The sequence below is a fragment of the Ochotona princeps genome, chromosome 7 (assembly GCF_030435755.1).
Source record: "Ochotona princeps isolate mOchPri1 chromosome 7, mOchPri1.hap1, whole genome shotgun sequence".
Lineage (NCBI taxonomy): Eukaryota > Metazoa > Chordata > Mammalia > Lagomorpha > Ochotonidae > Ochotona > Ochotona princeps.
This window is the reverse complement of record NC_080838.1, coordinates 33,128,245-33,141,101: the sequence shown is the minus strand read 5'-3', so window position 1 is coordinate 33,141,101 and position 12,857 is coordinate 33,128,245. Positions and strand designations below refer to the sequence as shown.

The window sequence follows — 12,857 nt, the reverse complement described above, 5'->3', positions numbered from 1 at the left end:
AAATCGTCTGCAACTTGTGTCTTCATCTCAATCACCAATAGAAATTAGGTTTATTTCTTATTGAGAGTCTTGATCTTGGACATGACAGGAGTGAAAAATTAATCACTGCTCCAGAAATCTGTTATTTCTTATTAAAAAAAATCTATACTTAAGTGGAATATTTATACTTAATTTTGTTAAATTCTATGGTTAATTATTAGAAATTTTTACAAGTGTTTACACGTGCATAAATTGATAATTTTCTTAAAACATTTTTTTTAGTCAACTGCAGAATGTGTTCATCCTAAGTAAATACTAGTGTATAAACATCTGCAGAAAGTGAGTGAAAATGCGTATTAGGAAAAACAGCATGGTTTACAAATGTTTTTTTGAGGTTTTGAAGTTTTTGAAGTTTTTGAAGTCACATTGTGTTCAGAGAGAATTTCTGTGTTAGCAGTGCTATGTTACATAATTTTTTTGTAAGAATTTTGTAGGCTGTCAGCAATCTACAATATTAACACATTGATTTTTTTTCTCTGTTGCTATGGTGTAATACCTAATTAGCTGTTTGTCTAATTTCTATACTTAAAATTTTTGGTACTGGAATTTGTAGTAAAACGACAGTATTTGCTTTTCCTTCAGAGTATAATCCCAATAAAAAGATAAGATTATCTCCTGCTTTTTTTATCTTGTAACAGCTTAAAATTATATATTATGTATTGTAATTATATACTGAAGAATTTCCACTTTTTTTGGTATATGGTAAATTAACCAGAAATACCAGTTTAAAAGTTTTATGATTTTTCAAATTATTAAAATTTTCTTTAAATGCATTTTTGTTATAAATGAGGTCCATGATTAGGTTCTTGCTTAAGGTTTGTAGCTGTGTCATGTTATAAGGTCTATGTGTAAAAGTAAAGATTACATTGTGTAGACTGGTAGTTCAGTTTTATTGCTGTATTAGGCGATTTTAAAACAGAGGCCACCTTTTCATAGGAAATATATATTTTGATTTCTTAAGTATTGTATTTTTTGATGCAGAAAGAAAAATAGGATTAATTCAAACTTCTTGACATTGAGGTTTCTTCTGTGCCCGGTATTAAAATTGGACTGTCTTAGATTTCCAGAGAACCTGGAGCCAGCATTCCCTGTGCAGACACATGGATGTCTGTGTCAGCAGAAGAGAAAAATAACACATCTATTTTTAAGTTTGTTGGAATTCTGAAGTCAAACCACTGGGTTGAATCCTTGCCATGGTGATACTAACATTTCAAACATTTTATAAAACCTCTGCTGCCTCCTGCTGTCCAGTGTGTGAATACCTTAACAGAAATAATTATTTTAAGAATTAAGTGTTTATTTGTTTTAAATCTTTTCAGTTTACTGAAAAATTTTAGTTGCATATATTTATGATGTCCAAAGTGACATTAGGATTTTTAATATAATGTAAACTTGTGTTAATTAACTTTTTAACCTATGTGTAACTTCAAGTCAAAATAGTCACAGAGAAAAATATATGTACAATTAGGCATTGCAGATAGACCAAGAAATTAGCCTATTTCTTGGAAACTGCTTCCAATTTAACTGTTAGAACCTGAGCATAATGAAATAGATTTTTTAAGGGAGGGGGACAGTTACGTATTCTGATCCACTGTAGATTCCAGTTGAATTTTGACTGAGAATATGGTTTTTTAGTGGCACAGCAGATTTCTCTGCCACCTGCAATGCTGACATCCGCATCTCAGTGCCGGTTTGAGTCCTGTGTTTTGCCTTGAGGTCCCTTCTAATGTGGCTAAGAAGGTAGCAGAAGCTAGTCCAAGTTTCTTGACTTCCTGTAACACAGGTGGTAGACCTGGACGGAGTTCTTGGCACCTGGCTTCAGCCTGGTCCAGACCTGGCTGTTGTGGCCATTTGGGATATGATGCAGCAGATTAAACTCACTCTATCCCTCTCTATGTCATTCAGTTCAGTAGTTTTTTTTTTTTTAATGTAAAATCAGCCTAGGGGTTAAAAAGGCATATGAGGGTTGGCATTGCGCACAGCGATTGAGATGCCGCTTGGGACATCTGTGTCCCATGTTGGAATGTCTGAGTTAGAGTCCAGGCTCTGTTTCCCGATTGCAACTGGTGCACAACCCAGGATGCTACAGATGATGGCCCAAGTCCTTGGGTCCCTGCCACCATTATGGGAGACCTGCATTGAATGCCTGGGTCTCAGCTTTGGCTTGACCCATCGGCAGCCGCTGGAGGCATTCGAGGATTGAACCAGATTTCTTTTCTGTCTATATCTCCTTTCAAATCAATTTTTTTAAAAGAAGAGGTCTAAGGCCCAGCGGCGTGGCCTAGCGGCTAAAGTCCTCGCCTTGAACGCCCCGGGATCCCATGTGGGCGCCGGTTCTAATCCCAGCAGCTCCACTTCCCATCCAGCTCCCTGCTTGTGGCCTGGGAAAGCAGTCGAGGACGGCCCAAAGCATTGGGACCCTGCACCCGCGTGGGAGACCTGGAAGAGGTTTCTGGTTCCCGGCATCGGATCAGTGCGCACTGGCCGTTGTGGCTCACTTGGGGAGTGAATCATCGGACGGAAGATCTTCCTCTCTGTCTCTCCTCCTCTGTGTATATCTGACTTTGTAATAAAAATAAATCTTTAAAAAAAAAAAAAGAAGAGGTCTAAAAGTTTTCTTATTGTTTAAAAAGTAAGCTTCTACTTTAATAATCTTGATGTAGTTACATTTTCTTTGTAGCTTTTTTAGATTTGTTTTACAGTGGACTAAAAGCAGAATAAAAATGTATAAAATCAACACGACGCAAAAGCTAAAAATGAAGGAAAGCATACTAGAAATACACAAGAGTAGGCAATTGCCTGACAATTCAAGCTGACACTGTATATTTTGGACTTCCTGTGGGAATCAACTTTTCAAAAGAATTATGTTATTTGATATTTAAGTGAGAAGTCTCGTTGATAAAGCAGGTTTAGTAGATGACTGTTTATGAATGGCCTGTGTGGGAGAGGGCTCCCAGGGCAGGTGCCATGAGTACTCCTTTGGTCTTGATCATGGATTGCTTGAATGTTGCTCTTACCAGCTGTATAGTGTCGAATAGCTCGCAGTTGATTTCCACAAACTCAATTAGCCTGAATGTAAAAAGGGAGATTATTTCACAGGATAGCTGTGACTGAGATTCAAAAAAGACAGTATGGCCAAGCAAGTAGAAGGGCAATTTTTTTATCTTTCAGGATTCAGGATATATCTACACTGTTAGAAAAAGATTGACATTACAAAAGAATTTTTCTGTATGTTGGTTCTACCAATATTTGCTGTTAGTCATTATTACTGAAAAGTTTTAAATATTAAAGAATAATACACCTATTATGATCATATAAGTAATATATCTTTTTTGAAGATTTATTTTTATTAGAAAGGCAGATTTACAGAGTGAAGGAAAGACAGACTGACGGATCTTCCATCTACCTATTCACTCCCCACATGGCTGTAATAGCCAGAGCTGAGCTAATTCATTTTTTTAAAAGATTTATTTTTTTTTTTATTATAAAGTCAGATATACAGAGAGGAGGGGAGACAGAGAGGAAGATCTTCCGTCCGATGATTCACTCCCCAAGTGAGCCACAATGGCCGGTGCTGCGCTGATCTAAAGCCGGGAAGCCAGGAACCAGGAACCTCTTCCGGGTCTCCCACATGGGTGCAGGGTCCCAAAGCTTTGGGCTGTCCTCCACTGCTTTCCCAGGCCACAAGCAGGGAGCTGGATGGGAAGTGGAGCTGCTGGGATTAGAACTGGCGCCCATATGGGATTCCAGTGTGTTCAAGGCGAGGACTTTAGCTGCTAGGCCGTGCTGCCTGGCCCAGCTGAGCCAATTCAAAGCCAGGAACCAGGAGATTCTTCTGTGTCTCCCACAGGGGTGCAGAGTCCCAAGGAATGGCCATCTTTCTCCAGTTTCCTAGGCCATAAGCAGGGAGCTGGATCAGAAGTGGAGCAGCCAGGACATGAATTGGTGGCCATATGAAATGCTAGTGCTTAAAAGTGGAAGATCAACCTTTTGAGCCATTACACCAGCCCCATAAATGTATCTTTTAAAATAATTATTTGCTTGCTTGAAAGAGTTAGAGAGGGGAGAGACAGATTTTTCCATCTGGAGATTCACTCTCCAGCTGGCTGTGACAGGTGGGAGAAATAGAACTGCTTGCTATCTTTTATGTGACGTCACATTGTCCTGGAGGCCCTAATCCCATCTAGTTAGAGTGGAGGGGAATAAAAGAACAGGTAAAAAATTATTCATTTAATGTGAAGACTTAGAATGCATTGGGCTCAGAAGTAACAAGCATCCCACTGTAAGTTGGTGTAATTTTTTACTTACAAGGTTTATTTAAGATTACTAAACTATATGGTGTATTTTTCCTTTTTTTTTTTTCTAAATGTACTTTTTATTTATTTGAAAGAGTTACACAGACAGAGATCGGTCCTACATCTGCTAGTACATACCTCAAATGGCCGCAATGGCCAGCACTGGGCAGGCCTCCTCCAGGACTCCCCCTGTGGTGGTGGGGTCCAAGCATTTGGGCTGTCATTTAATGCTTTCCCAGGCACATAATCAGGGAGCTGGATCTGAAGTGGAACAGCCAGGACACAAATTGGCACCTAAATGGAATGCCAGTGCTGTAGGTGGCAGCTTGACATCCTGTGCTACACCAGCCCCATATTTGTTCCATCTTTATATGTTAAACTGGGGATAAGTTAACACTTTCAAGGAGGAGGTACAGCATTATGCCTAATGGCATGAACTTTTGAAATCATACAGATCTAATTCTGCATTTGCTGGCTGTATGACCTTGGGCAAATTCCTACTTTCTAAGCGTGTTTCCCTCAGTAAAACAAAGATGACAATGATTGCTGTGGCATAGTAGGTTAAACCTCTATACTGTGTTGCTGGTGACCCAACTGGGTGCCACTTCAGGTCCCAGTCACTCTACTTCCGACCTTTTGGTGGCCTGGGAGAGCAATGGAGGGTGATCCATGGCTTTGGGACCCTGTACCCTGTGGGAGATCTGGAAGAAGCTCCTGGCTCTTGGCTTTGAATGAGCCCCGTTCCAGCCATTGTGGCCATTTGGGGAGTGCACCAGTGGATGGAAGATCTCTCTCTGTAATTCTGCCTTTCAAATAAAAATAAAATGAATATTTAAAAACTATTAAAACAGTCTCAACATCGTAAAAGTGACTATACAGTGAATAAATGGTAGTTAGTAGTGGTGGTGTTTTTGTTTGTTTGTTTGTTTGTTTTGTATGCTGTCTCAGTACCCTCCTGCCCACTTTAATTTCTGTTGGTGTTTCTTGTGGTGCGGTTAAATTGATTACCATTATCCTATTACCCAAATAAGGAAACTGAGATTGTGAAGGTTCCATCATTTATCCATAAGTAGGGATCCAAAGTCTTCCACTTTCTGAGGCAGGATTTTTCCAGCAGAAAATTTTGCCGGTAAAGCATGAGAAGCACTGTTGTGTTATTTCTGACACCCTCACGTGATGATCAGCAGAAACATGGATTTTGCATAATGGGCTCAAGAAGAGGTGTCATTTTGGATTGTGCCTTGCATTCATTTTTAATTAGAAGACAATAATTTATTTATAGAAAATGTGGTAAGTATAGGTGAATATATATGGAGTAAGTTCTGCAAGATTATTCAAATACTTTGGTTTTCCTCCCTTTTCCTCCTTCCACTTCCCCAAGTCCATACCCACCCAGGTTTTAGAAAAGAACTCAAGAACTTGGAAGCAGGTTGTAAATCTCCTGAGTTCAACTCGGAATCACACCCACAAATAAAAAGTCATTTGATAAAAAGGTAATCACAGATATATGGATATTTTTAAATCTTTGTTCCTTAACACTTGTGTTCTAGGAATTTCTTATTAGAAGAATTTAAATGTATATTACTAGTCTGAAAGCGATGGGTCTACAGTGAGTACTTTTAAAAAAAAGTTTGTGGAGAATGGAATTAAAAGATGTTTGTTTTGGTGTAAAACTTACAAGTTCATGCATAGTTTTTCCATAAAGTGAATTATCCATGAACTTTCTGAGGAGCTCTCATGTTTATAAAGTTGGAATGTTTTTGTTCCAAAGTAAACTTTTGACTCCGTTTTTCCATGAACTTACTGGGAGTCATTCCCAGGATTTTGAGCTAAGGATAGAGGCTTCAGAGTACCAGGTAGGATCCCTGACTCTGACTCCTCACAGTAGTTCTATGGGGAAGGTAACACAAGAGTCCTCTGATCTGCAGCAGATAGCTTTCCACCTCCCAATGGAGGCCTGGCCAGAACACTGAACTTCATATACACCGTGAGTACGTACACACATATGATGCCTTTTCCATCTTAACTAAGTGCTCATCACACTTCTGGGCATAACTTTTGCTGTTTGAGATGGGAAAGCAAAGCCAGCACAAATTTCTTTTTGCTTTACAGTGTTATGGATACATGCAAAAGGGGTGGTGAACCTTTTTATCCGCCAAGGCCATGTGGATAAGTATATAATCATTCACACACAATATAAAATTATCAGGTTAAACATTAATGTGCTGCAGACTCATTGAAATGTAATTCCCACCTGTGGTTGCCTTGTCAGGGCCACACAAAATAATTAAGGCCAGTGGACTGGGTGGTACCCACCCCTGGGAGATCTTAGCAACCCTCAGGATAAGGATTTCCTTTCTTTTGAGAATTTCACCTTTAAAGGCAGCACGTCATGGCTTCTCTTGGCTTATCCAGATTGCAAGCATCACTACTGTTATGATTCGGGACCATTATTAAGTAAAATAGGGGTGACATGAATGCATGCACTGTGATGCTGTAACAGGTGATTTGATAACAGAGTTTACTAAGTAACTGGTGGCTAAGTAGCAGGTACAGCAGATACGGTATACAAAGGAATGATTCATGTCCTGGGTGGGACAGAGAAGGACATGCTAACTTGTGCACAGAACAGTGGAACTGAGATTTGATTATAGTTGTATATAGGTGGCAAGGCTGCAACTCTTTTTAACCATTCTGCTGTTATTCATGTCATTCTTAAGAGAAAACAGTCACAAGAGAAAAAGAATTTCTAGTGTGATATTATTAATCTTCACCTTAGAAATTAACTCTTACCTAAATAATGGTCATTGTGATAAAATTATTTTAAATTAGCACATAGTTCTTATACTATTAAGTAACAATTTAAAAACCTCTATCTATGCTGCCTTTACACTTGGGATGTCCGTGAGGAAATATTTTAAGGCTTGAGCTATTTGCCTGTAACATTTTCCTTACATTTTATGCTACATTTTATCATAAATAAGTGTAATCTCAGTGTTTGTAAGTTGGAATCAGTTTTTTAAATGATTTGAAATATGGTTGTGATAATGATACTTGGTTGGTAAGCAGATTACAGCATATATACCTCCCATATTGGTCATGTTAGAAAAATAATGCAAATTGTATGCTGGGAAAATCAAGCTATAGGACAGTACTTGTCTGTGGTGTCTCAGCTGTGTTTTTAATGTCCTACTTCAGGCCACATATCCTTGACCCCAGTGGAAAGCTGCTTTCTTCATCCAGTCCACAAGTACTCAAGGATCATACTGTTAGAGAGCTCTTCCACCAGTCAGACGGACAGAAGCTGGAAAAGCCTGAGGATGGAAAGTTTTCTGAGTGGCGTAATCCAGAAAATTCTGAGAGAACAGATATTCCTTTTCCTGGTGACGGTAGCTCCACTTCTGGGAAGAAAATGAACAATAATGAGATACCATCACCGTCTTCATTGTGGTTATCACACACAAGAACTGTTGGGTTAAAACCAGAAACCACTCCTTCCACCCATCAGCAAAGTATGATGCAGCAAGGTTACTCTGAAAATTCTCTGTCAAGGGAACATGTAACTAAGTCAACCTGCAGAGCTGATGGTTGTCAGTTGCCAAAACTTTACCAGAATTCACCACCCCCTTTGCCACCAAAGAAATATGCTGTAACCAGTGTGCCACAGTCAGAGAAAAACGACTCTACACCTGATGTTAAACTTGCAGAAATGCTTAAAGCTAATTCTTCTAGTCTTCCGAAGCACAATTTATGTACAGCTCCAGAAGCAAGGGTGGAAGTAAATACATATATGAATGATGGAAGCTGTAAAGAAACATTCCAAGTGAAAGAGCAAGTTGGCAACACACCAAACTACTCGGGAAACCCAACTAAAGATTTTCAGTCAAACAGAGGGACAATTGTTGATGGATTTTGCCAACCCAGTTCTGCATGTCCAAATGAGAAAATGGCATTAACCACGTATTTTTCCGTTGATAGCTGCATGACTGACACATACAGGTTGAAGTATCATCAGAGGCCCAAGCTCTGCTTTCCAGGGATCAGTGACTTCTATGATGAGAATTCACTGTCTGAGAGTGAAAGAGGGTTGGGACCCATGTTACATACTAGTCTTGGTTCAAACTGTTCTTCTGAGCAAAGATGTAAACCTACTCTACACTGTAACAGATAATGATGAAATTGGAAAGCATTTATTTCTCACAGGCCATTAAAATATAATAGGATCATACTGAGCAAACCTAAAGATACATAAAATTAAAACTCATGACATTTTTTGTCACTTAATCTATGTTATTTCGTGATGATCAGTTTGTTGGATATTACAGAAACCTTTTTGGCATGCCCCCCAAAAAAGAAGGGTATCTAACAATTCATTTTCGTAACTATAGCTGAGCAAACATTAAATTTTGCCCCTCTGTTACATGGCTAGTAGTGCCATTAATTATTAAGTTATATAGTGCTTAATATATGCAGATTAGTTAACCATGCTAATTGAAAAAAATGGGAGGTAGTTTAATTAGTCCAAGAAGTATTTGCTTTATGAAGACGCACTTTTTAATGGGTAACAAATGGCTTCACCCATTTGTTTTTGACTTCTGTGAAAGTCCACTAGATGTGATCCCTTTAAGTGTCTTTAAAAACACAGCTGACCCATGGATTTGACAGCATTTCAAAAAGAATGCCTTAATAATGAAAAAATGTTAAATTAAACCTTGGCGCTCAGACAGAACTCAATTTAACTCCTAGAACTTTTATTTTTCAGAAAGTCTAGTTACGATAAATTAGGCCTCTGGCTATTATATATATTTACTTCAGCTGTGTAAGCTAAAAGGTTAAAATACTTAACATTTAGTGTATTTATCTTGTTACACATTTTTCTAATTTTACATGAAATGTGAAAGGTTTTTATATTTTGGTTTACTTTTGACTGCTAATAACCAGTGTTAGGAATTAACCGTGGGCCGTATTATTGGGGATATCTCTCTGCTTATATTTTCTGTCTGTAAACTTTACCTGCTTAAAGGCTGGCATCCACATTGCTTAAATCTGAACGTTTTTCTGGTTTCCAGGTAAATCTCCACCTTCATATGGAAGAGTTAATTTTAATGAATGGTTAATTAATTTGAGTATCATTCCCTTTTTCCTTAAACAGTAATTTACTCTAGCTAATTTCATGGGGAGAGTTTTCTTTTGAAAGTAAAAGGAATTTTGTTATGATAACCTTACCAGTGAAAATAAGCTACTTTAATTGCCTTATTTCATTTGTTGTCATTCTCTCTGTACTAAGGTGGTACACTGTGGTTTAGAATAGTTTTTAAAATGTCCACTCCAAGAACTGAGTCACAGAATTAAGTTTTTTTTATATTCCTAAATGGATAGACTTCATAAATTTAATTCAGCAAACAAATGATTATCTCCTGACAGATTCAGTAAATTGCATTAAAATATTCCAAAATGTAAATGATTAAAATAAATACTTTTTGTAAAACAGAATATAATTACTTATAAATGTCTAAGCTTACTGTTTTCAAATATTGTTCAGAGTTTATATTCTGAAAGTTGTAGAAAAGTTTGTACTGGCTTTTTCTAACTATAATGGTTGGTGATTATTCCTTTATAATCTCTTAATTTAGAAATACTTGAATACTAACTAAAATTTTATCTTTTCAGAAAGCTTATTTTTTAACAACTTTTCATATGAAGGATTTGTAAATAATGTGAATATTGTGAATTTGTATTTGAAATGTCTTTTTTATCACTGCTTTTAATAACTAAAATACTAGAAAAATGGGCTTCAGGTAGTCAATGGCTTTCAAAGACTTTGTAAATCTTTAACTTCAATGTGGTTAAGCTGTCCAGTTGGAAATGTATTATTTCCAGCATTTAAGCAGCAGTTTCCCACACTGTGCTTCAACTCACGATTTGAGCTGTAAAACATCAGGTAGTTCCAGTCTTGCCTCTCTTCATGAACTCTCCAGTTGGAATCTCCTGAGTCATATGAAACTAAACAAACACGTTTTCATAGTGACTCAACACTCCAAATAGATTTTACACGTACACTTGCTAGCTGGTAATTCACATGTAAAATTTTTACTTCTAGGGTGCCTATTTATTTTTATAGATGTCTTCATCTAGTTACAGGCTTCTACCTGTTTAAAAAACACAGCAAAAAAATTGTAAAGCTTAAAATACTTATTTTTAGATGTTACATTTTCATGTGAAATCAGTTTCTTCCAGTTCAAAAAATCTTTAAGATAAACTGAATTTTAAGTCAATATGCTTGGTATTTTCTTTGCATCCATGAACTGTGGTACCCCTTCCTCCATGTATATTATGCATTTTATGGGAAATAGGAGCCAGTTTAAGATTCATGAGAACTTGGAATTTCACTGTTAATATGGGAAATTCCAAAGTTAAATTCCAAGGTCTGTATCACAATTCTAAAGGAGTGAGCAAGCTTCCCTTGAAGTTACAGAAAGCAAATAATTTAGAACTATTCCATCTATGTAATTAGTCGACTCTGCTTTTGTAACGTGAAAGCAGCCATAATATGTAAAAAAGTAGGCATCACTGTTTTCCAATAAAACTGTCAACCTTAAAATCCCGATTGCATGTAATTTTCATATTCAAGTAGTCTTGATTTTTCAGATGTTTTCATACCTAACAAGTCATGTCTTCTTTATACAAGCAGCCAGCCAATCAGATTTGGCCCACAGGTCTTAGTTGGAGAACCTTGTCCTGGAGCAGAACCTACATTAGGTGGATGCACCAATCCACCACAGCTTGAGGTCCCTGCCTGTTTTCCTATGTCACTTAAGGGGCTAAGTGCATTACACTTCTCCAACCAGGACCAGTTGGATGTATGAGGAATCTTCAGTTCAAGAACAAATGCATATTATGGGGGGAAAAAAAAAGCTCTGGGACCCAGTGCATTGACTTAATGGCCAAATCCTCACCTTGGAAGTGCTAGGAACCCCTATGGGCACTGGATCTGTGTCCTGGCTGCTCCACTTCCCACCCAACTCGTTTGTGCCCTGGGAAAGTTGTCAAGGATGACCCAAAGCTTTGGGACTCTGCACCCACATTGGGGTCCTGGAGGCTCCTGGCTTCAAAAGCAGTTGCTGTCATTTGGGGAGTAAACCAGCGGACAGAGGCTTTTTGTCTTGTCTTCTCTTCCTAAAGTTCTGCCTTCCCAACAGAAATAAATGTCTTAAAAGCCAGACTATGCACAGAATTCAAATTATTTTTGTGTCAATCTTTTAGTTACTATTTGGTTGAGATGATCACACAAACGAACCCCTGTATCTGCTCTCTCTAAGCAGGAGGTCCAGGGAAGTCAGTAGTGTAGCTTCAGCGCAAGCCTACAGGCCCGAGAACCCAGGGCACTGATGCTGGTCTCAGGCTGAGATAGCGCCCCCTTCCTCTAACCTCAGATTCTATCCCCCAGGGGAAGGAACGGGGGAGCTCTTCCTGACTCCCTCTACTGGTTCAAATTTGTAATCTCTTCCAGAAATATTCTCTGGGATGTATTGAGAAATTTATCTTCAGCTACCTGGAAATACCTGTAAGCAGTCGAGTGTACAAGAAAGACAAACAGGACCAACAATATGTTTGTATTGTCATCAAAACATTTGTAGCAGCAGGCTGATTTTAGCCTCAAATGGACAGTGTTAGATTATTAAAATCTGAGTAAACTTTGAGAACTGTTAATCCCTCATAAGCTCATCACTAGGTAATCTTATACAATAAAACCAATTCCAGCCATGTAAATAAACATTTATTAGGCAAAATTATGGGCAAACAGTGCAAAAACAGTTTACAGTCTGACAAATTGGATATTCAGGTGTTTTAACTACACCTGTTCGGATGCAACACTACCCTGAAAGCTTATTTTACAGTCAACACAATCATTGGGCAGTACAACCTCCAAAATCAACCCCAGACTGTGAAACGTAGAGGACACAGCTTGTCAGATCTCAGGCCACTTACAAGGGGAAGGAAGCCCCGAAAGACAGTTCACACACACCCAATGCCACTAATTTCCATGCCAAGAGCCCACTTGTAACATTAAGTTTATAAACCCTGGAGGGCTACAAGGAATAGCTGGCAGGCAGTACTTAAGTCAACTGCTTTTTGAGTGGGACCTTTCTGATTCCACGTTAGCGATCACCCCTGTACTGTCAATTCTTCCTAAGTAACATGGACTTCAGACCAACAAAAGGGGTGTTCATGTTAGCACTTAAGAAGCCAGCCTCCCCTCTGAGTGCCTGCATTTGATATCCACCTCTGGCTCCTGACTCCAGCCCAGCTTTTCAGAGGCAGAAGGAATGAGCTCCTGTCACCTCCTGGGAGGATTCAGGTGAGTTTTCTCCCAGCCTAGTCCCATGAGTGATGGGAATGGATGGGAAATTTCTCTGTTACTGTGTCTGTTAAAAGTAAATAAAAATAAAATAATGCTTGGTCTACAGAGAGAAGGTTCATGTAACTGGTGGTTAAAGAGATACACTGATTTCCTGAAGTATC

The 12,857-nt window shown here is 38.4% G+C and overlaps 1 protein-coding gene across 2 annotated transcripts in view; it reads left to right on the top strand.

Moving 5' to 3' along the window:
- USP53 (ubiquitin specific peptidase 53) overlaps positions 1-10,935 on the top strand; it is a 61,251-nt gene extending 50,316 nt beyond the window's left edge. For both annotated transcript variants that reach the window (XM_058666907.1, XM_058666908.1), the window contains 2 exons: positions 5,731-5,827; positions 7,533-10,935. In XM_058666907.1, coding sequence (XP_058522890.1) covers positions 5,731-5,827; positions 7,533-8,505 — 1,070 coding nt within the window. In that variant the 3' untranslated portion in view covers positions 8,506-10,935. The remainder of the gene's footprint in view (positions 1-5,730; positions 5,828-7,532) is intronic.
- The last annotated feature ends 1,922 nt before the right edge of the window (positions 10,936-12,857 follow it).